Below are 24608 nucleotides of genomic sequence, written 5' to 3'. Positions count from 1 at the left end.
ACCAATTTTAGTGGTTACTTGTTAGGACAGCAAGTCGCAACAGCAGCGGAACCACAATTTGTCAAATGATGTCAACAATCGTTAGCTATGACGTTGTTTCTAGTGGGGTGTCATTCCGACCTCACGTCACAATAAGATTTGAATGACATCAACAATGCCATCCTGATGACGGAAACAATACACTGTTGTCTCGTGATGGGATATGACCCTGGGGCGCATATGTTTTTTATGAACCCCAATATGTTTGCCCCCGTAGGTAATAATAGGCCATACTACTGATTTACAATATTTGAATTAACATGTTTAGAGTTATTGAGGATTTACTGTATTCACTGTATTTCAGTGATTTCATCATTTCGAACTCTTTGAGGAGCATCGTCAGTCCGTATCGTGAGGATGTCGCAATGGTCTGCAAAGCATTGTGATGCAGTAAAATTGCAGTGATATCTGGAAGGAGATCACCGATATGAGGAGATATCGCTTCATCTCAACCTAGTAATGGCTCCTGTGGAAGCCAGATTGGGATGACAAATTGTCTTACTGTTTAACATGTTATAAACACACATTCAGATTTTGTTCTTTTGCCAGAAGTGTTGGCAGAACATGGCAACAAATCATTCCTGACTAACTCGTGTTATTCCGGGACAAGCCGAATAGCGACTCGTGCCCCTCTCATGGCCATTTTTGCGACCTGGTTCCATCTTAGCGCAAATGGGCATACCTAAAACAATTGTCAACTTGTTGCGTAATGGTTCACATATATTTCCCCATATATTATATATATTTTAGATGCAATTTAAATCACACCGGGGCGTGCGGAATTATACAGTATGATTGAACACATTTAACTGTGTCTTGGGTATATTTTTAGATGCAAGACATAAGTAAAATCAAAAGTTATTTGTGAGGGATTCTTTGACGAATTACTTGAAATCATACACGCATTCTGATTGGTTTATCGTATTTTCGCACATAACATTCATCGATAGGGGGACGAGTCTTCTTGCAGGTTACAGAAAGGGGCGAGTGGTGACGAATGTAAGGGGACGAGTCTTCTTGCAGGTTACGGAAAGGGGCGGGTGATGACGAATGGGCAACCAATCACCCTGAAGAGTATATATGACTAATGTGGTACATTCTATAGCTCATATGCTTTGTTTCAGGTCAGTCGGGATGGCTACATCCTCCTTGACCAATACAGAAGTTTAAAAAACCCAGCACTTAATGCCAGCGACTGGCCAACAGATGTCACTGTGGTGGCTCCCTATTGGTCACACTGGGATGTCCCAGCGGAAGGTGCTGCCCTCTATGTCAGTGAATACATGCAGTATCAACCAGACAAGACCAACACATTAGGTGCAATACAAGATGTGATATCTAAAAAGTTATCGGAGAACATTGCAATAGAATATGCCCTAGTAGTGACCTGGGCTGATGTCATTCCCTACCCAGCCAATCAGTACAAGGGATTCCAGGTGAGGCCACAACAATGACATTATTACACTTTCGTTCAAATTTATTTCAAATAGGGGAATGGGGTTATTATTTCCTGGGGCGGTGGGGGATGAAATGGTCTCATGACTGTATCATATCTCCCCCTGCCTTATTTTATGTCACATTTTTTCATGGCCCCCAAAATTCATGTAATTAATCATCATTTAAGCAATCTGGTAAGAGTGAGTGAGTTTGGTTTAACATGACTTTGAACAGTATGTTTGTTATATCATGACGCAGATAACTTTTTGAGCAATTGAATTTTTACTCTAGGGTTTCTATTTTAATTGGGTTATTACATTTTTCATTGGGCAACCAATATTTTTTTACTCATCTATTGATCAATCTATTGTTTTTTCCCTAAAAGAGTACATTTTAAGATTTCAAAAAAATGAAATAATGTTTTAGATATATATAACTGTTCTAAATATATAGGCTTAACTCGGAAAGTGAATTATCTCATTATTGTGTTTTGGAAATTAGCTCCTTTATACGCATGCTGAAAAAGATTCATTGGGTATTTACGCGTGCTGTTTTTATACATTTGAGTTTTTCATTTAATGCATGCAATTCAGTACGCAAGTAAATTGAAACCAGTTGGGTTTTGAATATTTTGACGAGGGTATTTTACGCAAATACGCTGCTTCTCTGGAGCTCTGCATGACGTGTCAGCATAATGTGGAAGGAAAACCTGAAGTGATGCAGGTCTAAGATGTTTACCACTTTGTTGGACCCACAATCTGGTCAGAAGTAATTCTGAAGTATGTTGCATTATAAACAAACATACATCTTACCACCATTGTTTTAGTTTCCATGTGAAATAGTCGATCATGGCTGAGCTTTATTTCAGAATGTGACTTTCCAAGGAGTGTTGGCTACCAATGGGCAGAAGACCTACGCCTTGTTTGTGTATGATGGACTCAATCTGGCCGATGACTCCACCGTGGTGATATCCCGAGGTTACAGCACACAGGCAGCGCCATCTCTCCTTAGTCCTGTTGCCACTGGTAAATATTTCAACCACTTTATTGTGGGGAAAAGGGATTTAGTTGTGTGTAGATCAATACTATGTCAGTGGGAGTGATATCAAGTTACAGTGTTTGAGTGTTTTATAGGTGAGTGAGTGAGTAATAGCGGTGGTTTGTGAGTGATTCATGCATGGTTGCTGTGTGGTTCATGCATAGTTGCTGTGTGGTTCATGCACAGTTGCGTTGTGGTTTATGCACAGTTGCTGTGTGATTCATGCACAGTTGCTGTGTGGTTCATGCACAGTTGCTGTGAGTGATTCATGCACAGTTGCTGTGAGTGGTTCATGCACAGTTGCTGCGTGGTTCATGCACAGTTGCTGTGTGGTTCCTGCATAGTTGCTGTGTGGTTCGTGCACAGTTGCTGTGTGGTTTGTGCATAGTTGCTGTGTGGTTCCTGCATAGTTGCTGTGAGTGATTCATGCACAGTTGCTGTGTGGTTTGTGCATAGTTGCTGTGTGACTCATGCATAGTTGCTGTGTGGTTCGTGCATAGTTGCTGTGTGGTTCATGCACAGTTGCTGTGTGGTTCCTGCATAGTTGCTGTGTGGTTCATGCACAGTTGCTGTGTTGTTCATGCACAGTTGCTGTGTGGTTCATGCACAGTTGCTGTGTGGTTCATGCACAGTTGCTGTGTGGTTCCTGCATAGTTGCTGTGTGGTTCATGCACAGTTGCTGTGTGGTTCCTGCACAGTTGCTTGGTGGTTCATGCACAGTTGCTGTGTGGTTCATGCACAGTTGCTGTGAGTGATTCATGCACAGTTGCTGTGAGTGGTTCATGCACAGTTGCTGTGAGTGATTCATGCACAGTTGCTGTGAGTGGTTCCTGCATAGTTGCTGTGTGGTTCATGCACAGTTGCTGTGTGGTTCCTGCATAGTTGCTGTGAGTGATTCATGCACAGTTGCTGTGTGGTTCATGCACAGTTGCTGTGTGGTTCATGCACAGTTGCTGTGTGGTTCTGCATAGTTGATGTGAGTGATTCATGCACAGTTGTTGTGTGGTTCTGCATAGTTGCTGTGAGTGATTCATGCATAGTTGCTGTGTGGTTCCTGCATAGTTGCTGTGTGGTTCATGCACAGTTGCTGTGTGGTTCCTGCACAGTTGTTGTGTGGTTCATGCACAGTTGCTGTGTGGTTCATGCACAGTTGCTGTGTGGTTCATGCACAGTTGCTGTGTGGTTTTTGCACAGTTGCTGTGAGTGATTCATGCACAGTTGTTGTGTGGTTCATGCACAGTTGCTATGTGGTTCATGCACAGTTGCTGTGAGTGATTCATGCACAGTTGTTGTGTGGTTCATGCACAGTTGCTATGTGGTTCATGCACAGTTGCTGTGTGGTTCCTGCATAGTTGCTGTGTGATTCATGCATAGTTGCTGTGTGGTTCATGCACAGTTGCTGTGTGGTTCATGCATAGTTGATGTGTGTGGTTCATGCACAGTTGCTGTGTGGTTCATGCACAGTTGCTGTGTGGTTCATGCACAGTTGCTGTGTGGTTCATGCACAGTTGCTGTGTGGTTTATGCACAGTTGCTGTGTGGTTCATGCATAGTTGATGTGTGTGGTTCATGCACAGTTGCTGTGTGGTTCCTGCATAGTTGCTGTGTGGTTCCTGCATAGTTGCTGTGTGGTTCATGCACAGTTGCTGTGTGGTTCCTGCATAGTTGCTGTGAGTGATGGGGGCACGGGTGGCCCAGTCGTCTAAGGCGCCGCGATTCGCTGTGCAGAGTTGCGTCCCTTGGGCACGCCAGAAACCTATGATTGTGGGTTCGAATCCCAAATTATGTTTCTAGGTTTGTCAGCACCATACCCGTGCTCGTGGGTTTCACCGAAGTGATAAACGTCTGGGACCTGCATCACTTCGGGCTTTCCTCCCACATTAGGCTGACACGCCGCGATATAACTGGAATAATGTTAAAAGCGGCGTTAAACCCAACTCACTCACTCACTCGCTCACTGTGAGTGATTCATGCATAGTTGCTGTGTGGTTCATGCACAGTTGCTGTGTGGTTCCTGCATAGTTGCTGTGAGTGATTCATGCATGGTTGCTGTGTGGTTCATGCACAGTTGCTGTGTGGTTCATGCACAGTTGCTGTGTGGTTCATGCATAGTTGCTGTGAGTGATTCATGCACAGTTGCTGTGTGGTTCATGCACAGTTGCTGTGAGTGATTCATGCACAGTTGCTGTGAGTGGTTCCTGCATAGTTGCTATGTGGTTCCTGCACAGTTGCTGTGTGGTTCCTGCATAGTTGCTGTGAGTGATTCATACACAGTTGCTGTGTGGTTCATGCACAGTTGCTGTGTGGTTCATGCACAGTTGCTGTGAGTGATTCATGCACAGTTGCTGTGAGTGATTCATGCACAGTTGCTGTGTGGTTCATGCACAGTTGCTGTGAGTGATTCATGCACCGTTGCTGTGAGTGGTTCATGCACAATTGCTGTGAGTGATTCATGCACAGTTGCTGTGTGGTTCATGCACAGTTGCTGTGAGTGATTCATGCACAGTTGCTGTGTGGTTCCTGCATAGTTGCTGTGTGGTTCCTGCATAGTTGCTGTGAGTGATTCATGCACAGTTGCTGTGTGGTTCGTGCATAGTTGCTGTGTGACTCATGCATAGCTGTTGTGTGGTTCATGCACAGTTGCTGTGTGGTTCATGCATAGTTCCTGTGTGAGTGATTCATGCACAGTTGCTGTGTGATTCATGCATAGCTGTTGTGTGATTCATGCATAGTTGCTGTGTAATTCATGCATAGTTGCTGTGTGGTTCATGCACAGTTGCTGTGTGGTTCATGCATAGTTCCTGTGTGAGTGATTCATGCATAGTTGCTGTGAATGGGTGGAAAGGTGGGTCAGTAGGTGAGTGAGTGTTGTTATATGCTGCTGACTACAATTTTTCATCACAGTCTGGACAGCATGCTTGTCTAGACAAGACTAAACCTGTGGTTGAAACGATATACAACATTGAGTTATGATAACATAATCCTAGAGAATCAATGCAATTTAATTTTCACACCTTTAATCATAGAGAATGATAAGCTTATTTTCACGGACTGACAGTTATAAGTTTCACACAATGTACTTTATTTCTATTGCAGGAAGCCGTAGTCGCGAAGTCTACAGGATGTTCAATGATAGTGGTACTCTACCAACTAATATGAACTACCAATGTCTGGACCAGCTAGAAGAAATACCTGCACCAAATCCTGCTTACCTGTATGTCAGAAACAAGTGTCCTTGTACAAGAAAGCAGGCTCTGCTTGACAAACGGTACATCTATAACGACACTGATAACTGTGCCATTCTAAGGTTCGACCCTGCAAGAGGAACATGTTGTTATGACCAGTAAGTAATTATACATTATTACAGAATGATAACAAGAAAAGAACTATACACATCCTCCATTATAATGAACACTCATTGTATATTATTGTGTGTTGTCATGCTGTTAGGGAGTGGTGATTTATTGTCGCAATATTTCTGTTATACGGATCATGTCAACTTAATGAGCAAGGAAATTATGCAGGTTGTAGATGGGTACCGTTTTGGTAAAATATAAATCTGGAATTTAAACCCATGACCGGCAGATCCGGAAACATCAAAGGGAAATCATTTTGCACAGATAATTGAGGTGCTTTGACCACTGGGCACCCCTGTGATTAACATAGATGTTTGAAAGATCAAAATATATAAATAACAAGGGTCATATAACATCAATTTCAATTGTACATTTGTATAGAACTATGTTATTTGTAAAGTACATGTGACATTTTACCCGTGAAGATCCGTGTTAGAATAGGTCTTCAGCAATTCTTGATCAGAAGGTCTATGGTTCGAATCCCATCACGGGACTCTGAAATTTAATGGCCGCTATACTGGCACCCAACGTGGGGCTGACTACGTTCATATTAAATTTGAGCAAAATAAGTCTCAGTAGCCTACTATACGGCCCAGGAGGTGCCTTCTGTTGACGGGAAAGTATGTAGCAGGAAGTGGAGTCATCCCACAGATGACATCCTTGCCTTGTCAGCTTGCTGACGGTGTTAACGTCTTTTGTCATGTGGACAAGGCATCCGACCTCGGATCAGAAGGTCCGTGTTTCGAATCCAATCACAGGACTTGGATATTTTATGGCTGCTACACATGCTTGATAGGCAACTATGCTTGTCCAAAGAGGTAACTAACAGGATCAAGTGGACAGGCTCGCTGACTTGATTGATGCATGTCATTGTATCCCAATTGTGTAGATTAATGCTTATGATGTAAATTACTGACTTGTCTGTCCCAGACTTGATTATTTACAGACTGCCGTCATATACCGGTATATGGAATATTGTTGAGTGCAGCTTTAAACAAAACAACAAACATACATGACTGATGCGTTACTGATAATGCTGCCAAACACAGGACTGTCTGGCCCTGACTTAATTATTTAAAGTCTGCCCAGACCTACCTGGAACCTACTGCAGACTGTAACGTGAAGCAAGATTCACCTGCTCATTCACTGACTTCATCCCACGCTTTTCAGAGGGGGGCACGGGTGGCCCAGTCGTCTAAGGCACCGCGATTCGCTGTGCAGAGTTGATGGTGGGTTCGAATCCCGGTTCGCCCCGATTATGTTTCGAGGTTTGTCAGCACCATACCCGTGCTCGTGGGTTTCACCGAAGTGGTAAACGTTTGAGACCTGCATCACTTCGGGCTTTCCTCCCACATCAAGCTGACACGCTGCGATATAACTGGAATACTGTTAAAAGCGGCGTTAAACCCAACTCACTCACTCACTCACTTTTCAGAGTCTACGGAACTCTTCTGTCCAATGAGAGAGGAGCAGGCTACCCAAGGAGCAGCAATACCACAGTAGCAGGCTACATTGACATGGTCAACAGCATCTGCTGTAGCCCCAGCAGCCAAGTGTGTAAAGTCTTTTATGCCAAGTACCCGTCTGACACCTGTGCCAGCTACACTGATGTGACTACAGGTGAGTGTTCTTCACACAAACCCTTGGCCATGTACTACTGGTGATGCTCTGCTGTGTACAATGTGACACTACTCAGTAACCATGATTTGCTATTCTGGAAATGTGATACTGTAAATCTTGAAATTAACGAAAGCGTGAATTAAATGCGAAAAATACGAGTGGTCTTTGTTTGCATCAACGAAACTTCGCATTTATGTCTCCAAAATGACTATGAACAATAAGACCGCCTCACTGCACACTTGGGATAGCGGAAATACCAACTTGAATCTATACACAAACACGGTTTATTGAGCAGCAGCTGTAACAAGTACAGAACAATGTCATTTAAAGAATAGAAATTACACTGTAGGCATCTGGTGTGTTGTCACTGCTGGGGTCAAGAGTTCTACCAACTCGTGTCAAACTAGGCATCATTGACCACACCAATCTGTAAACTGTTGTTGGTTCAATTATTTTATTGTCTTTGAACTTCCTTAATGCTAGTCAACAAAATAAACATATAAACTGTGTGTTGTTTTTTAGGAAAACACTGTTCATTGTTATTATGGAAATGCTTTACTCAGTTATAATAAGCAGTGCTATTTGTGTTTGATTGGATTAAGGTAAATATATGTATCATTCCATTGGGGATGGGGTGGTGGAAGTCACATTGACTTTGAGTTGCATTTTTGGCGAGGGGTCAATTTGGAGACTCATTAATTTCAGGATTTACAGTAATCCTGGCAATTTCAGTGGGAATGCTAACATCCAGATTTCCAGGGTTTCACTGTCCTACATTTCTGTGTATGAAATGCACTCAATGTGAACCCCTATTCTTGGGTACAAGTTTTGAGGAAATTGCTATGCCCTATACCGTGCACAGTCAGGAACTTCATCATACCGCTTCAGGCGAATGAACATGAAAATGTGAAATTTGTGATAAAACACCACTAGACAAAATGACATGTCTCGATATACAAGGAATAAATTTAATTGAAAGATAGGGTGATAACAGGACAAACTTGCATACATCAGTACAGATTTGACATGCAGTTTCCAATGTTATGAGATCCAGTGATCTCATTGCTTCAGGAAAATATCAAAACTTACTGGATGCGCACAGACCCTTGAAACAGCTGGCTTTCTTTAGTGTGCACTTTGCACAAGAAGATACAGCAGAACTAGACATCTCTGTGATCTGTTGTCTTCTTCGTCTTCAGGCTACTATGGGGGAGGCCTCGTGTCAAAGCTGCAGCCAGCTGGACCACCCTACATCTTTAATGGCATTGGGGAGTATGTCCTGTTCGGGGACAGCAGCAAGTAAGTGAATGAAGGATATACAGTAAACTACGTTCATAACAAACACGCTAAAAACAAACTGACGGATATAACATACTGTTCTTTTGGTCACGGTCATTTGTCATATATTTTATCATATAAAGTTGATAGATATAACAAACACGCTCATAACAAAATTACGGTTATAGTGAACTCACCCTATTGTCCCGTTTGTACACTGTCAACGATAATGTTTAAATGTATAATAAACTGTTAATCCCTGAGCTGGGCTCCTCTTGTAACCGACTGTCTGCGTGGTCTAGTGGTAGAGCGTCCGCCCGGAGAGCGAAAGGTCCCGGGTTCGATCCCCGACCACGTCATACCAAAAGACGTTAAAAGATGGTACTTGTTGTTACCCTGTCTGGCGCTCGGCATTAAGGGGCTAAAACAAGGACTGGTGGGCTCAGAGTCAGTATACTGTGTGTGAGTGGGATATTCATGTTAAACTGCGGCATGGTATCTCAGTGAGCTAGCACTATAAATCGGCATCAGTACGGACTAGAACAAGCAGCCACACAAACACACACACGTGCATGCACGTCGCTTTATAAGTGCAATAATCTTGGACGCGACATTAAACCCCATTTCACCTCACCTCACCTCCTCACATAACCAATCTGCCTATCAAAACACCCACAGCTTGTTCAAAGCAGCAGTAAACAATTGAAGGCATTTGAGTTACTCTTAAGTTACTGACACCTTGTCCTCAAATTACACCCTCAATTACAATAGTAACACAGTGATTGAAGTGGATATATTCTGTGCATGTACAGTGTACACCTTTGTTATTTATCAAGTAAAATGATGTCACATGATGTAGTGTAATTAAAAAACAAATATACCTAATTAAAAAAAGGTTATTTCACACAGATGTTTTGCAGGGAAATCTTCATTTCAAATTGTATTCAGTGGACTACAACATACAACGCAGTGCAACTGTAAACATACAGTCAATGTTATCTTGTATGTATCTTGTGTACATGGCTTACATAAGCACTGTTTGTGTTGCCTTATTTGAGTGAGTGAGTGAGTTTGGTTTTACGCCGCTTTTAGCAATATTCCAGCAATATCACGGCTGGGGACACCAGAAATGGGCTTCACACAATGTACCCATGTCGGGAATCAAACCTGGGTCTTCGGCGTGACGAGCGAACGCTTTAACCACCGCCCCATTGCCTTATTTGAACTGAATTGCTGGAAATGATATAAAATTTATATTTTAGCTTCACAAAATGCTTCACAAGACAGCTTCAAGATTTCATGGATATTTTAAAGATATGTAATTTCTATGTATGCCTTTTTCGCACTGAGAACACATTTTGACTAGGAGATTATTAAGGGGACAGGACGTCAAAATAGTTGTTTTTTAAAGTTTTTTAATTAGTATTTTCATTTTGCAAAATATTCCAGAACCTTTAGGTAATATCCAGATCTTTCTGGCTCTATTTGTTTATATGCATATGAATAAGTAAATGGGTAAAGAAATATAAATCCATTAATGTTTTTATGCAAAGTTTATATACATTAACTGATGGAGAAACCATTCAGGTATAATGACTGCTGTATGACATAGCATGAAGAAAACAACATGGTTCTGATCAGCAGAGACTGACACATAGCACAATGAATACCAGTACATTGATGTAATGGTCATGGTTCTAGAGTGGCAGGGACTGACACGTAGCACAATGAATACCAGTACATTGATGTAATGGTCATGGTTCTAGAGCAGCAGGGACTAACACATAGCACAATGAATACCAGTACATTGATGTAATGGTCATGGTTCTGATCAGCAGAGACTGACACATAGCACAATGAATACCAGTACATTGATGTAATGATCATGGTTCTGATCAGCAAAGACTAACACAAAGCACAATGAATACCGGTACATTGATGTAATGGTCATGGTTCTGATCAGCAGAGACTGACACATAGCACAATGAATACAGGTACCTTGATGTAATGGTCATGGTTCTAGAGTGGCAGGGACTGACACGTAGCACAATGAATACCAGTACATTGATGTAATGATCATGGTTCTAGAGCAGCAGGGACTAACACATAGCACAATGAATACCAGTACATTGATGTAATGGTCATGGTTCTGATCAGCAGAGACTGACACATAGCACAATGAATACCAGTACATTGATGTAATGGTCATGGTTCTAGAGCAGCAGGGACTGACACATAGCACAATGAATACCGGTACATTGATGTAATGGTCATGGTTCTGATCAGCAGGGACTAACACATAGCACAATGAATACCAGTACATTGATGTAATGGTCATGGTTCTGATCAGCAGGGACTGACACGTAGCACAATGAATACCAGTACATTGATGTAATGATCATGGTTCTAGAGCAGCAGGGACTAACACATAGCACAATGAATACCAGTACATTGATGTAATGGTCATGGTTCTGATCAGCAGAGACTGACACATAGCACAATGAATACCGGTACATTGATGTAATGGTCATGGTTCTAGAGCAGCAGGGACTGACACGTAGCACAATGAATACCAGCAATTGATGTAATGGTCATTGTTGCAGAGGGGCAGTGATACAGGGAAGGATGGAGAGAGTAGCTGACAACATCAACGTCACAGCCCTCACTGCCGTTGCTATTCAGGTAATACATGGAAATTTGATTTTTCTTTGTGATTTTTAAAAGGAACGAGTGAGTTCGGTTAAACACCCCTCTAAATAGTGTTCGACATGGGTACAATGTGTGAAGCCCATTTCTGGTGTACCCCGCCCTGATATTGCTGGAATATTGCTAAAAGCGGCGTAAAACCATTCTCACTCACTCACTCACTCTAAATAGTGTTTCAGTTACATCATAGTGGGTCAGCTTCATAGGGGAGGAAAGCCCGAAGTGATGCAGGTGTTTTATGTGTACAACGTTTGTGAAACGCATCTCACTCACTATAAACTGACATAACTGAAATACTGCTCAACGTGGCGTTAAGCCTTCACAAACTCACAGTAAAATAACCTGATTTATTACCTACGAGGGCAAACATATCAGGGTCCATAAACTCATATGTGCCCTAGGGTCATATCACGTCAACAGCGTATTGTTTCCGTCATGTGGACGACTTTGTTGACATCATTTGAATCTGACGTGAGGTCGGAATGACGTCACACTAGCAGCAATGTCATAGCTGAAGATTGTTGATGTCATTCGACAAATTGTGGTTCCGCTGCTGTTGCGACTTGTTGTCCTTATAGGTAAACATTAATTTTCGTCTCTGTATGTTGACACTTTCTTTCGTAATAAATGGAACATTATATTCGTGTTCATGTCATACTATGTTTACGACACTCACTCTCGGGAAATATGGGAAACACTTATATAATACCCTCTATATAAACTGTACGACCTCACCTTCAATTCATGAAAGTGCACAGCAATGAGGTCACTTTGCATAGGGACATTTTTCACAAACAATCAAACAGTTGGACAATAGGCATGAACAAGCCAGATAGCAAATTTATCTTCCAGTAAGACATTACATAAATACAGTCCCCTAATGCCTTGCTGCAAGGGCAACAGATTGCTTGACATTATTTATCAATCTGAAGACTTACCATGAATACTTTCTTCTAAAGCCTTGCTGCAAGGGCAACATATTGCTTGACGTTATTTATCACTCTGAAGACTTACCATGTATACTTTCTGCTAATGCCTTGCTGCAAGGGCAACATATTGCTTGACGTTATTTATCACTCTGAAGACTTACCATGTATACTTTCTGCTAATGCCTTGCTGCAAGGGCAACATATTGCTTGACGTTATTTATCACTCTGAAGACTTACCATGAATACCTTCTGCTAATGCCTTGCTACAAGGGCAACATATTGCTTGACATTATTTATCAATCTGAAGACTTAACATGAATACTTTCTTCTAATGCCTTGCTGCAAGGGCAACATATTGCTTGACGTTATTTATCACTCTGAAGACTTACCATGAATACTTTCTGCTAATGCCTTGCTGCAAGGGCAACATATTGCTTGACGTTATTTATCACTCTGAAGACTTACCATGAATACTTTCTGCTAATGCCTTGCTGCAAGGGCAACATATTGCTTGACGTTATTTATCACTCTGAAGACTTACCATGAATACTTTCTGCTAATGCCTTGCTGCAAGGGCAACATATTGCTTGACGTAATTTATCACTCTGAAGACTTACCATGAATACTTTCTGCTAATGCCTTGCTGCAAGGGCAACATATTGCTTGATGTTATTTATCACTCTGCTGATATGGAATCCCTGACTTCAGGTGAATAATGTCATTGTGGAGGCCAGGCTCGGAGCTGGAAAGAACACAGTTGAGTTCTACCATAAAGGCGTCATGCTTCAGAACAGCAGTGAGATGGAGGAGTTTATGCTGGATGGAGATACAATCATTTTCCAGTATGGCTCCTATGTACAGGTGAGTGGCAGACTGGGTCTGGGAGTTTCTGTTAGAAGTAGACATACAATTTCTGTTCCTCAAGGAGGCGTCAAATAATTTTCTTTTTTTTCAGGACATCAAGCTTGTCAAATAGACATTTTTGTGTGTTAGTAATTTTTGTGTGAAAGTTATTTTTTTCCAGCATTTCCAAATAAAATATACAAATCCCAAAACCATGTTAATTTAAATCAGAGTTAGAGATAGGTAGTGCTGTCAGCAGGAGATTTAAACATGGGTTGTATCAAGCATGGATACAGCTGTTTGGAAATTGATGTGTGTAGGGATGGCTATCGATACAGATCATACAGAGATCGATAATCGTTAACAAATATTGATCAATTATCGATAAATATAAAGGAAGTAACTTTGAGAAACTTCACAAAAAAGATCCAAAGAAAACAACTTATTTCACTCCACTGGTGAGTGGGGGCACATTTATGCAGGGATTACTTTGTGGACATTTGAGATGCAACAAAAACAGTCACTTACCATCTTCAGCAATTGACATTATTGACAATAACAAGTCTGTTTGGGTAAATCTAAACTTTATTTCATCTAAATAGTTTATGTAATATATTATTGATGACACAATTTTCATTCCGATAATAGTTAATATTTCTTCCCGTTGACGATAATTCCGATTATCGATCTATTTTGCCAGGCCCCAGATGTGTGTGGTTAACATACAATCAGAATTTCTTAGTTGTATTCTTTTTTTTGAAAACATATCATGAAATAATTTATAAATATGGCATGTTTATATCTACATGTATGGTATGCCTCTAGAAGCTGCAGGGCTGGGTACCCCCTCGGGATCTTGGTGTGTAGGGGCGGTCGGATAGCCTAGTGGTTAAAGCGTTAGCTCATCACGCCGAAGACCCGGGTTCGATTCCCAACATGGGTACAATGTGTGAAGCCCATTTCTGGTGTCCCCCGCCGTGATATTGCTGGAATATTGCTAAAAGCGGCATAAAACCATACTCACTCACTCTTGGTGTGTATATGTTGAGATGTTAACAGTAAGATCTTGACTGCAGATGGTGTTGTATTTTACAGGTTACAGCTAGTGGTCAGCTGCTTGTGTCAGTCTTTGTGCCCCATACTGAGAATGTGATCTTCAATGCTGGACTTGTGGCTATCATGGCCAGAGACACAGTCACACAGGAACTTGTTGATGCAGGTAAAAGTTACAAGTCTTCATTACAAACTCAAGTACCGTATTCGACGTAATAAGCGCCCCGCTCTAATAAGCGCCCACGGCGATATTTGCTAATATATTGGCTCGTGAACAATCCCAATTAGCACCCCTTCCGTTTGATCAATGTACACAAGACTCATTTATTCGCGTATAATACGCACTTGTGTGTTATATGCACCCTTAATTATGGGCAATTAAATTCTGGATATATATATATCTGTCGTACATAAACATTTCAGGCTGTCAGCATAAAACACGGAAACTCTAATATTCTAATAAGAGCCCCCCATTTCTAATTTTGAGAGCGCCCTGGGCGCTTATTAAGTCGAATACGGTAGTCGTAGGCCAGGAGAGATTGAATAGTGATGTCTGTCCTGTCACCCTGCATGCCTCTATTAATTACAGTAACATCATGCATGTACAGTAACTTGGACATACATTTGAATGGAAGTGTTCCAGATATAGTTTATTATAATCCCCAATGAAAGATAGGTCCATTTTGAAAAGTATGCCACCAAAGTAGGTAAAAGGTCACGTGATTAAGCCAAAATATGAACCTCAATTTGGGTCTGGCATCTCGGATAATATATAAACTGTATTTGACATATAAGGCACCCTGCTCTAATAAGCGCCCTGACTAAATCTCGACCAATTGGTAAGTAATTTTAATAAGTTCCTGACAACCTATTAGGACAAAAATTTACATAGCAGTTCATATTTTCTTGTGTATATTACATATGTTTTTACAGAAAACAGTTTATAAGGGGTAAAACTGTCAAGTAACTGCTATAGAAAACATTTTACTTCACCAAACATTTGTTCGTTGCTGCTTAATCACTGAAAACAAATTTAACTCATGTTTGGTTTAGATAAACACCCGTCAATTTTCTAAGTGCACTGGGCGTCCATTATGGGGAATATAGTCATAAACTACTTATAGGAGTAGACTAACATCTAGTCTCTGAAATGAATATATTTTACGGAAAAAACAGTTGTTAAATTATAGTCATGAAATATGATAAAAAAGAGCCCAGAGACTTTCTTCATTTTCAGATACTGCAGTAATCTAGACTTGCCAAACATTATAGACTTGCATGGGCTGGATTGGATATATTTGTTTCCGGGTCTGTATGACAGACTATTGTAGGTGGTGAATTACCTGAAAGGTCAAGAAGTAGTCGTTGAACTTTGTTACAGATAACAATGAAGTTGAAATCCATAATAGTTACGTTCTTGTTCCTCCTACTTCTAAATGCCTACCCATGACTTTATACATGCATTGTCTTTCAGCCAAGGTAACGATTGAAAGTGACTCGCACTTCAACTACAGCCTCGCCACTGGCAACTTCTCCTCCATATTGGCACAGTCCATCACCCCGCTCTCCTACTCCAACTTTACCGTGTACAGAGATTCTCTCTACAGCTCTAATGCCACAGCCATTGCCACAGCCAACACCACCTGCGGCGACGATGTTGCGTGTCTCGTCTCCTACAAGGCCCTGTCTGATGCCAGTGTTGCTGCAGGTCTCAGGGCCAAGATGGAGGACATCAAAGACCAGGAAACTACTCTCAGTAAGACTAATTTTAGTGCTGAGTGGTTCTGGAAGTAAGATCTGACAATTTAGTGTTCTTTTTTCGTATTTTTTGGTCAATACTTCAAGATGCAGCTGCCAAAATATATGTTTTAAGTCTAAATTTAAGTTGTTTAATAAATCCTTTTTAAAGCAAAAACTGAATTGTTTTCAGTATTGTTTGTATTTATGGAGATATATACGTGATGACCTGTGTGCACGCTGTAGTCCACATCGCACACCGATATTTACATTTATAGCTCCATAATTGCAAAAACATTCTGAAATTAATTACCGTATTCAACGTAATAAGCACCCTGCTCTAATAAGCACCCACAGCTATATTTGCTAATATACTGGCTAGTGAACAATCCCAATTAGCACCCCTTCCGATTGATCATTCTACACAAGACTTATTTATTCGTGTATAATACGCACTCGTGTGTTATATGCACCCTAAATTATTGGCAATTGAATTCTGGAAAAATATATCTGTCGTATATAAACATTTCAGGCGAAATTTATGATCTTTCAACTCTGTTTTTTTCACCAAAATAATATTCTAACAAGAGCCCCCTATTTCTTATTCTTATCGAATACAGTATTATAAATAAATATGTCCATGATAATAACTTCAAAGTATGCTGATTTATTAAATTAAATAACACACACAAATCTGTGGACAACAGTTAAAATCAGTGACATCATTCAGAGCAATAATGCAACACAAACCCTGTCCTTTCTATCGTCCCCCAATCAGGAAACAGTAGTCCGAGAGTGGACGTGCTGTATCTCTTTTCGTTTAATGAAAACATACATACAAAAGGATTATTTGTTTATTCAATGAAATGCTATGGAATCACTTGTAATTTATTTGTTAATCATTGTTTTTTACATTTCCAAGTTTAGGTAGACTTGTCTATTAACAATTAAATTGATCTGTCCTTAGACCTGCTGTATTTGTTTGTTTCTCATGTCAAAGCTCAGCAAAATAAAAAGATAACAATTAAATAAAAACTGTCTGAAAATGGTTCACAATTTTTTATCTTGGACTTAAGAGTTTAAAACTCTTTAAACATTTTGAATAATTTTCATAAATGTAAATGTTCATTTATTCAGGGCATCATTATTGTGTTGATAGATTTCAAATGTTGAAAAGTCTGTGAGCTGAAAAGAAAGAAACAAACCAAGCTATGGCCAAGCTCCTTTCCTTCCTGCAATGTAATACTGCTTGATTGTTTGCATAAAAAGGATATTCATTAGTATTTTGTCGTGAGCGGGATATTTTGATATAAGAAGACAAATGGGTGCATGTTTCAGTGGGATAGTAACAAGAGAAATATTGTCATGAATCTTGATATGTTTCAGACATGAAACCACCAATATTTTCTGGGTTACCCCAAATTTGGAATGTGACTGAGGGAGACTTTTCACTGGTTGTCAAGGCAACAAATGACTCAGGCGCCACCTACAGTGTGACACCATCCGAAGACCAGGCCTTATACTCTTACAGTAATTGTTACTTGTTATTCCATGGAATGAACTCTTCAAGTATTGCTGAGTGAGTGAGTGAGTGAGTCAGAGAGTGAGAGAGTAAGTGGGTGGGCTTGGGAGTGGGTGGGCTTGGGAGTGAGAGAGTGAGTGAGTGATATCAAAATAAAGTAAAATTATGCACCGAGATAAAATTCTATTTCAATTCAAAATTGCTCCGTGAAGATTCAGGGTTAGAATTGGTCTTCAGCAACCCATGCTTGTCTCAAGAGCCAAGAAACAGGATCAGGTGGTTGATGCATGTCATTGTATCCCAATTGCATAGATCGATGGTCATGATCTCAATCACTGGATTGTTTGGTCCAGACTTGATTTTTTACAGACCGCCATCATATAGCTGGAATATTGCTGAGTATGGCGTTAAATAACAAACAAACAAATTCAATTGAAAATCAAGTAAAAAATCACAAAAGATTGCCAAAATGTGGAAGCTTTCTTCTCTATCTAAGATTGTTTATTGAATAAAATTTCATTTCAGACGAGACAACTGGTGAGTTTACATGGAATGTAACATCGGCCTTGACAACTACAAAGACAACTTTCCAGTTTCTGGCGAGTGCCGGACTCAATGCCACCTATACCCCGGCAGTCGCGGTGTGTCTGTGTGCAGAGTCATCGCAGTGTGACTACAACATCATCAACTACGAGGAGAAGAGAACCTCAGGTACAGGAGCTGTATTCTCTGTATGTCGAAATAGCTTCGATACTCAATGTCCACAGACAATACATATCGAGTTTCAGAAGGGACTATGGTCACGAACGCATATATACATCACATTGTAAATAGGGGGTCAACACAATTTACTGTGCAGTGTGGGTTCAGACTATGGGTTCGAATCCCAGTTTGCCTCGGAATTATTTCTAGGTCTGTAAGCACCATGCCCATGCTCGTGGGTTTCACTAAAGTGCTAAGCAATGGTGACCTGATCCATTCGGACTTCTCTCCATCAACCTGGTGATATGACTTGAATACTGTTCAAAGCGGTGTTAAACCCAACTCACTCACTCACTCTTGTTGAAAGTGTCATGTTGTAGTTATCCTACACAACTGGCTTCCACAGGAGATATTGCTTCGGTGAGATCACGTGATATATGCTCATCGCCAAAAGAAACGCGAACCACAGAAACATATCGAGGAGTATTTATGTCAAGAAGAGTTCTTTCCCATGTGTTCCAATTATGACAAAACTAACAATCAGTCAAGTATTACCACAGAGTGTCCTTATTTTCTTTCACGATATGCTGCACGTTATTTCCAAAGTTTACACAGTAATCCTGCGTGAGACAAATGGTGTGTATCAAGTCATGGATCTGTTACATCACATGTGATGCAGTCATGAGCAACATTCCAGTACATTCGTTTGTGCATCGAACCAAACAAATATTTCTTGAATATGTGTAATTTTTCATATATCAACCAACATGTATGGTATTCAGGTTTCTTTTGGCGGTTTCTTTTGGCGGTGTGTATACGATGTACAGTAAACTACGGTTATAACGAACACGCTTATAACGAACTGACCGATATAACAAACTACTTTTTTGGTCCCGACTCTTTGCTGTAGTTATGCTGTATATATGCTTATAACGAACTACGGTTAAAACAAACTAAAATTAGTAGTCCCTTTGAATTCGTTATAACCATACTTTACTGTATGTCCAAGGAGATATCACTACAATGATATGGTTTCACAATGCTTGGCAAGTGGTGTTATCGGTAACCATGATGCATTAATCACTTTGCCACTGAAGCTGCTTAGCAATACTATTTCCCTCAAGACTGTTTATGACTGTTTACAAGCTGAAAAAGTGGGAAGGTTCATTTTGTATGATAAATAGAATCTCACCCTCATGTCTTTCAATATAAAATTGATGAACACTCAAAGATAAATGTTTAAAACACCTTGGCAAGCAACACTTATCAGTTTGTGTTGATTTTCATGTATTTGATATCAAAAGATATTCTGGTGAAATTAACTGAACAATGTCAATAATATTGCATGATGTACACTATACAAAAAAACTCCCGAAATATTATGTAATGAGCTAATAGAGAATCTCAAAAGACAATAGGATGAGATTCTATGTATCATGAGCCCTGGGAGAATCTCAAAAGACAATAGGGTGAGATTCTATGTACCATGATCCCTGGGAGAATGTCAAAAGACAATAGGGTGAGATTCTATATACCATGAGCCCCGTGAGAATGTCAAAAGACAATAGGGTGAGATTCTACGTACCATGAGCCCCCAGAGAATCTCAAAAGACAATAGGGTGAGATTCTATGTATCATTCATGGTAAATTTATCAATGTGGAAGCCAATTTTGGATGCTAAAAGATTTTATTGTCGGATCGGATATATCTTAGCCATATAGTGACCTGATCAAATTATATATTTATTAAGAGTTAGTCTGTAAAAGATTTTGATAAATATCACAGATTCATTATAACATGACAAGAGAAACATGTAAAAAAACCTGCAGTACTTTTGTCTAATCAGATTGGTATTATCTGATTTAAATTCAGAATTATTTGGCCAAGCACTTTGCCGATGTCCTGAAAACACAAAGGGAGACTACTGTGATCAAAGCAAACCAGTGTGTCATGGTCAGTGTTTCCATGGCGCTACATGCAATGAATCAAGAGCGGATAACCCATGCACATGTCCAAATGGTTTGGAAGGAGATGGTATCAAGTGTTATGGTAAGTGGAGCATGTTAGCTACATTAAATAAAAGCAACAACGCCCTTTCCATATTCATAAGAAATCTCTGTTAAAAGCAGAGTCGATTCTGACTATGTTTATGAATAACTATCAAATAGTGATGATACCAGGTGTTAGAGAAAAGGTGAGTGTATCCTGCTCCACCACAAACACATGCAAAGACAAGTCAATTGTTGAAGTGATGAGACAAGGGCACATGTGGTACAAGTCAAAACAGGGAATTGCATCAGACATCGTTTTTGGAACAGATGCATCAAATTTGGAAATGTCCTCCACATTAAGTAGTGTTACAAATAACTTAAGTATAAACTTGCAAGCGCAGATGTTATGATCACATTTTTGTGCAGCTTGTTTCAATATAAATTATGATCAATATCACAAGAATTTATGGATATGAAAAGTTTCTGTCCAAACAGAAATGAAACTCATGTACATTACACATGATTTATTTCTTCTTGAAATTCACCAATTAAAGTGAGCTGCAGTGCCTACAGAGTGAAGAGAGTTAACCTCCACCTCACAATGTTAGGGTGTGTTTGGGGAGCCTTGGACTACAGCATCCCATTGTCAGGCCCGGGTTTGTTTCGCCACACGATACAAAGTGTGAAGGAAAGTGATCTTCAGTGCCTACAGAGTGAAGAGTGTTAACTTCTACCTCACAATGTTAGGGTGTGATGGGGAGCCTTGAGGCTACAGCGTCCGATTGTCACGCCTGGGATTGTTTCGCCACACGATGCAAATTGTGAAGCCAAATTCCCCACCATGATTTTGCTGAAATATTGCTAAAGGTGGCGTAAAAAAACATCTTGCTCATTCACTAAGTGTTGGAGTACCCAGGTGAACGTTGTTGTTGGCAGACAAGAACGAGTGTGTGGACAACGTGTGTGGCGACCACGCGGTGTGTAACAACCTCCTTGGCAACTACAGCTGTTCCTGCATGCAGGGCTACCAACGTCAGGACAACAAATGTGTCGGTAAGAAATAATACAATTATCTTTTGTTCTACCAGTAATAGGGATTAAGTGCCCCTGGTAAGCAAGTTAGGAAAATCTTTTATCTTGTCTAAAATAGGGACACTTAATAATTAACGCTAGAGGTATTTTAACATTAAATTAACCCTAAACATTCAAGCCTCTTCCACTATATTGGTCCTGTTGTCAGTGAAATACATGCCACCTCTACAAAACCATAACATTAATAATGACTAACACCATGACTTGGAAAATGGTTAATTCCAATTTGGAAATTTTCACTCACATTTGGTGCGGACTTGGGGCAGAATATCAGCCTCTGAGTAGGTCTAGATATATCTTCAAGTATCAACCATTAGTTCATCCTTCAGGGGCCACAGGGTGATCTAGTAGGCAAAATATTCTCTCATCTTGCTGAAGTTCTGCAAGTGATTCCTTATTCATGCCATGTTTGAAGCTTATTCCTTATTCCTTATTCCTGCAGTTGGTGCCCCTCTCTATGACATTGCTATGATATTGCTGAATTGGCATAAAACTCACTCACCAATTGTTTAAATGTCCAGTATTTTATTAATTTTTCAATAAGAATGTGAAGTTATATTACTTGTTTGATGGTGACTCCAAGCTTTGCATTATTCTTATACAATAACGCAATGGTAAAGACATTGCATGACTGAGCGGAGTTGTATCCCTTAGCTATGCCAGGATCTGCTGGCTTTGGGTTCAAGTCCCAGGTTTACCCCTCTATGATTCTGTCTGTTGGCACCATACGTATAGTTGGGCACAGAAGTGGTAAATGACTACAGCTTCAGACTTTCATCCTACATGAAGCTGACATGCTGTAATGGAACTGAAATGTTGTTCAAAGCAGCAAGAAACCTAACTCACTCACTCACCTATAAGTGGAGATCTGGGTTAGAATAGGTCTCCAGCAACCTATGCTTGTCGTAAGAGGTGACTAATGGGATCGGGTGGTCAGGCTCGCTGACTTGGTTGATGCATGTCATCATATCCCAATTGCATAGATCGATGGTCATGATCTCAATCACTGGATGGTCTGGTCCTGACACGATTATTTACAGACCGCCGTCATCTAGCTGGAATATTGCTGAGTGCGGCATTAAACAACAAATAAACAAACACTCAGTTATAAGCAAAATTCATTCATAAACTGATGATAAATCATGTGAATGTTTGCAGATATAAATGAATGTAAGGCTAACACCTGCCCTGGGTACACGGACAGTCTCCGCCAGTTCTGTGAGAACACTGATGGAGGATGCAAGTGGTCCTGTCGCCCCACCTTCAAGGGCAGATACTGCACTCAAAAAGGTATTTAGCTACCGGTATTCGTTAAATTAAGCTATTCAATTTATCCTAATCACTGTTCACTGCAATTAGCTGCAAAAGTAAACAATACTCACTCACTCACTCACTCACTGTATACAAAGCCACTCAAAACATTTATTACTGTATTCGACGTAATAAGCACCCAGGGCGCTCTCAAAATTAGAAATAGGGGGCCGTTATTAGAATATTATTGTTGATTTGAAAGATAAATTTCATGGTTTATGGTGACAGCCTGAAATGTTTATATACGACAGATATATTTTCCCAGAATTTAATTGCCCATAATTAAGGGTGCATGTAACACATGAGTGCGTATTATACGCAAATAAATAAGTCTTGTGTACATTGATCAATTGGGTGCTAATTGGGATTGTTCACCAGCCAATATATCAGCAAATATTGCGCTTATCAGAGTGGGGCGCTTATTACCTCAAATACGGTATCATGACTTTTGAACGTAACCAAGGAAAGGTCTATCAGAGATCAAACAAGATGCTGGTTCATATAATGATATCGACAAATGTAGGATACAAAAACCTGAGATCCTTGAAGTATTATGTTGCAATACCTTTGGGGCAGTAGATACAAGGACAATCACCATATTACAAGCCAATATGTAGAACACCAGACAGTCCTGAAGCTGTTTCTTCTACCATCGACTGTGTCATCACTTTGTGCAATCACAAGGCCAATACGTGCTTGACAACAATACGCTCCAGAGGCGGATCCAGTATTTTTGAAAAAGTTGGTTGCACATGATACACAAAGTGACTTAGCAGAGCAGTTTTATCATTGGGTACTTTTTGAATCACCGGTAGTACATGTGCACAGCTGATTGCTATTTCCAGCTTAGTTTACAAGAAAATACACACGGTAGTCTTCATTTCTGCATATAAAACATGGAGAGCAGGAAATCCATGCAGAGCACGTAGTTAACATGTAAGGTGTCTGAAAAAAGGAGTGTGCGCACCCATGCAACCCTCCTCTATAACCCGCTTATGCTTTCTTATTATGTCTGATTTGTGGTCCAATGTCTAGTTTTGATATACCAAAATCTGACTGTACAATAATACAATGTTAAGCTATTTATAAGGAACTGTGATGAACAGTGATTCTATAACAGTGCTGATGTAGCGGCCATAAAATGTCCAAGTCCCGTAATGGGATTCGAACCACGGACCTTCTGATCAGAGGTCGGACATATTGTCTACATGAACCAAAGAGCAAGCTGACAAGGTAAGGATGTCATCTATGGGATGACTCCACGCCCTGCTACACTGACATTAAAGTTTGACATGAAACAATTTTTCTTGTTCCTTCTCACAGCCACTTACACATTTGGTGGGGAGATCGTCTTTGCTCAGGTTCCAGGGAGGGATCAAGTTTGGACTGCAGACCTGATGAACAAGAACTCGGAGGCCTTTAAAAAGCTAGCTGAGAAAGTGGAGAAAGTTGTAAGTAGTTGATGAGAGTGAGTGAGTGAGTGGGTGAGTTTGGTTTAACACTGCTTTGAACAGTATTTCAGTTACCGTATTCGACATAATAAGCGTCCCGCTCTAATAAGCGCCCACGGCGATATTTGCTGATATTTTTGCTAGTAAACAATCCTAATTAGCACCCCTTCTGATTGATCAATGTGCAGAAGACTTATTTATTCGCGTATATGCACACTCGTATGTTATATGCACCCTTAATTATGGGCAATTAAATTCTGGAAAAAGCGCCCTGGGCGCTTATTACGTCAAATACGGTATATCACAGTTGGTCAGCTTGATGAGGGATGACAGCCCATGATGCAAGTCTTTGACTACAGCTTTAGATAAATAAATGTCAAATTTGAAATGAAAAGTTTCATGGAATCTGTGACTCCAGATCTCAAACAATACCTGACTAATTTACTGTCCCAAATTTGCCAAGTTGTTTAATCATTATCTAATCTAAACTGCAAGCCAAAAGAA

At 40.3% G+C, this 24608-nt stretch overlaps 1 protein-coding gene across 3 annotated transcripts in view; it reads left to right on the top strand.

Moving 5' to 3' along the window:
- The window catches only part of LOC124115488 (neurogenic locus notch homolog protein 1-like), a 111548-nt gene that overhangs the window by 64543 nt on the left and 22397 nt on the right, over positions 1 to 24608 (top strand). For all 3 annotated transcript variants that reach the window (XM_048381873.1, XM_048381872.1, XM_048381874.1), the window contains 15 exons: positions 1164 to 1475; positions 2345 to 2501; positions 5610 to 5856; positions 7305 to 7489; positions 8689 to 8788; positions 11371 to 11449; positions 13111 to 13263; positions 14341 to 14464; positions 15773 to 16054; positions 17422 to 17565; positions 18083 to 18268; positions 20132 to 20308; positions 21187 to 21303; positions 22501 to 22632; positions 23977 to 24104. In XM_048381873.1, coding sequence (XP_048237830.1) covers positions 1164 to 1475; positions 2345 to 2501; positions 5610 to 5856; positions 7305 to 7489; positions 8689 to 8788; positions 11371 to 11449; positions 13111 to 13263; positions 14341 to 14464; positions 15773 to 16054; positions 17422 to 17565; positions 18083 to 18268; positions 20132 to 20308; positions 21187 to 21303; positions 22501 to 22632; positions 23977 to 24104 — 2523 coding nt within the window. The remainder of the gene's footprint in view (positions 1 to 1163; positions 1476 to 2344; positions 2502 to 5609; positions 5857 to 7304; positions 7490 to 8688; positions 8789 to 11370; positions 11450 to 13110; positions 13264 to 14340; positions 14465 to 15772; positions 16055 to 17421; positions 17566 to 18082; positions 18269 to 20131; positions 20309 to 21186; positions 21304 to 22500; positions 22633 to 23976; positions 24105 to 24608) is intronic.

Source organism: Haliotis rufescens, unplaced genomic scaffold (genome assembly GCF_023055435.1).
Source record: "Haliotis rufescens isolate VD_foot unplaced genomic scaffold, xgHalRufe1.0.p SCAF_4, whole genome shotgun sequence".
Taxonomy (NCBI): Eukaryota; Metazoa; Mollusca; class Gastropoda; order Lepetellida; family Haliotidae; genus Haliotis; species Haliotis rufescens.
The sequence above is the reverse complement of the archived record's forward strand: the minus strand, read 5'-3'. Positions and strand labels throughout refer to the sequence as shown.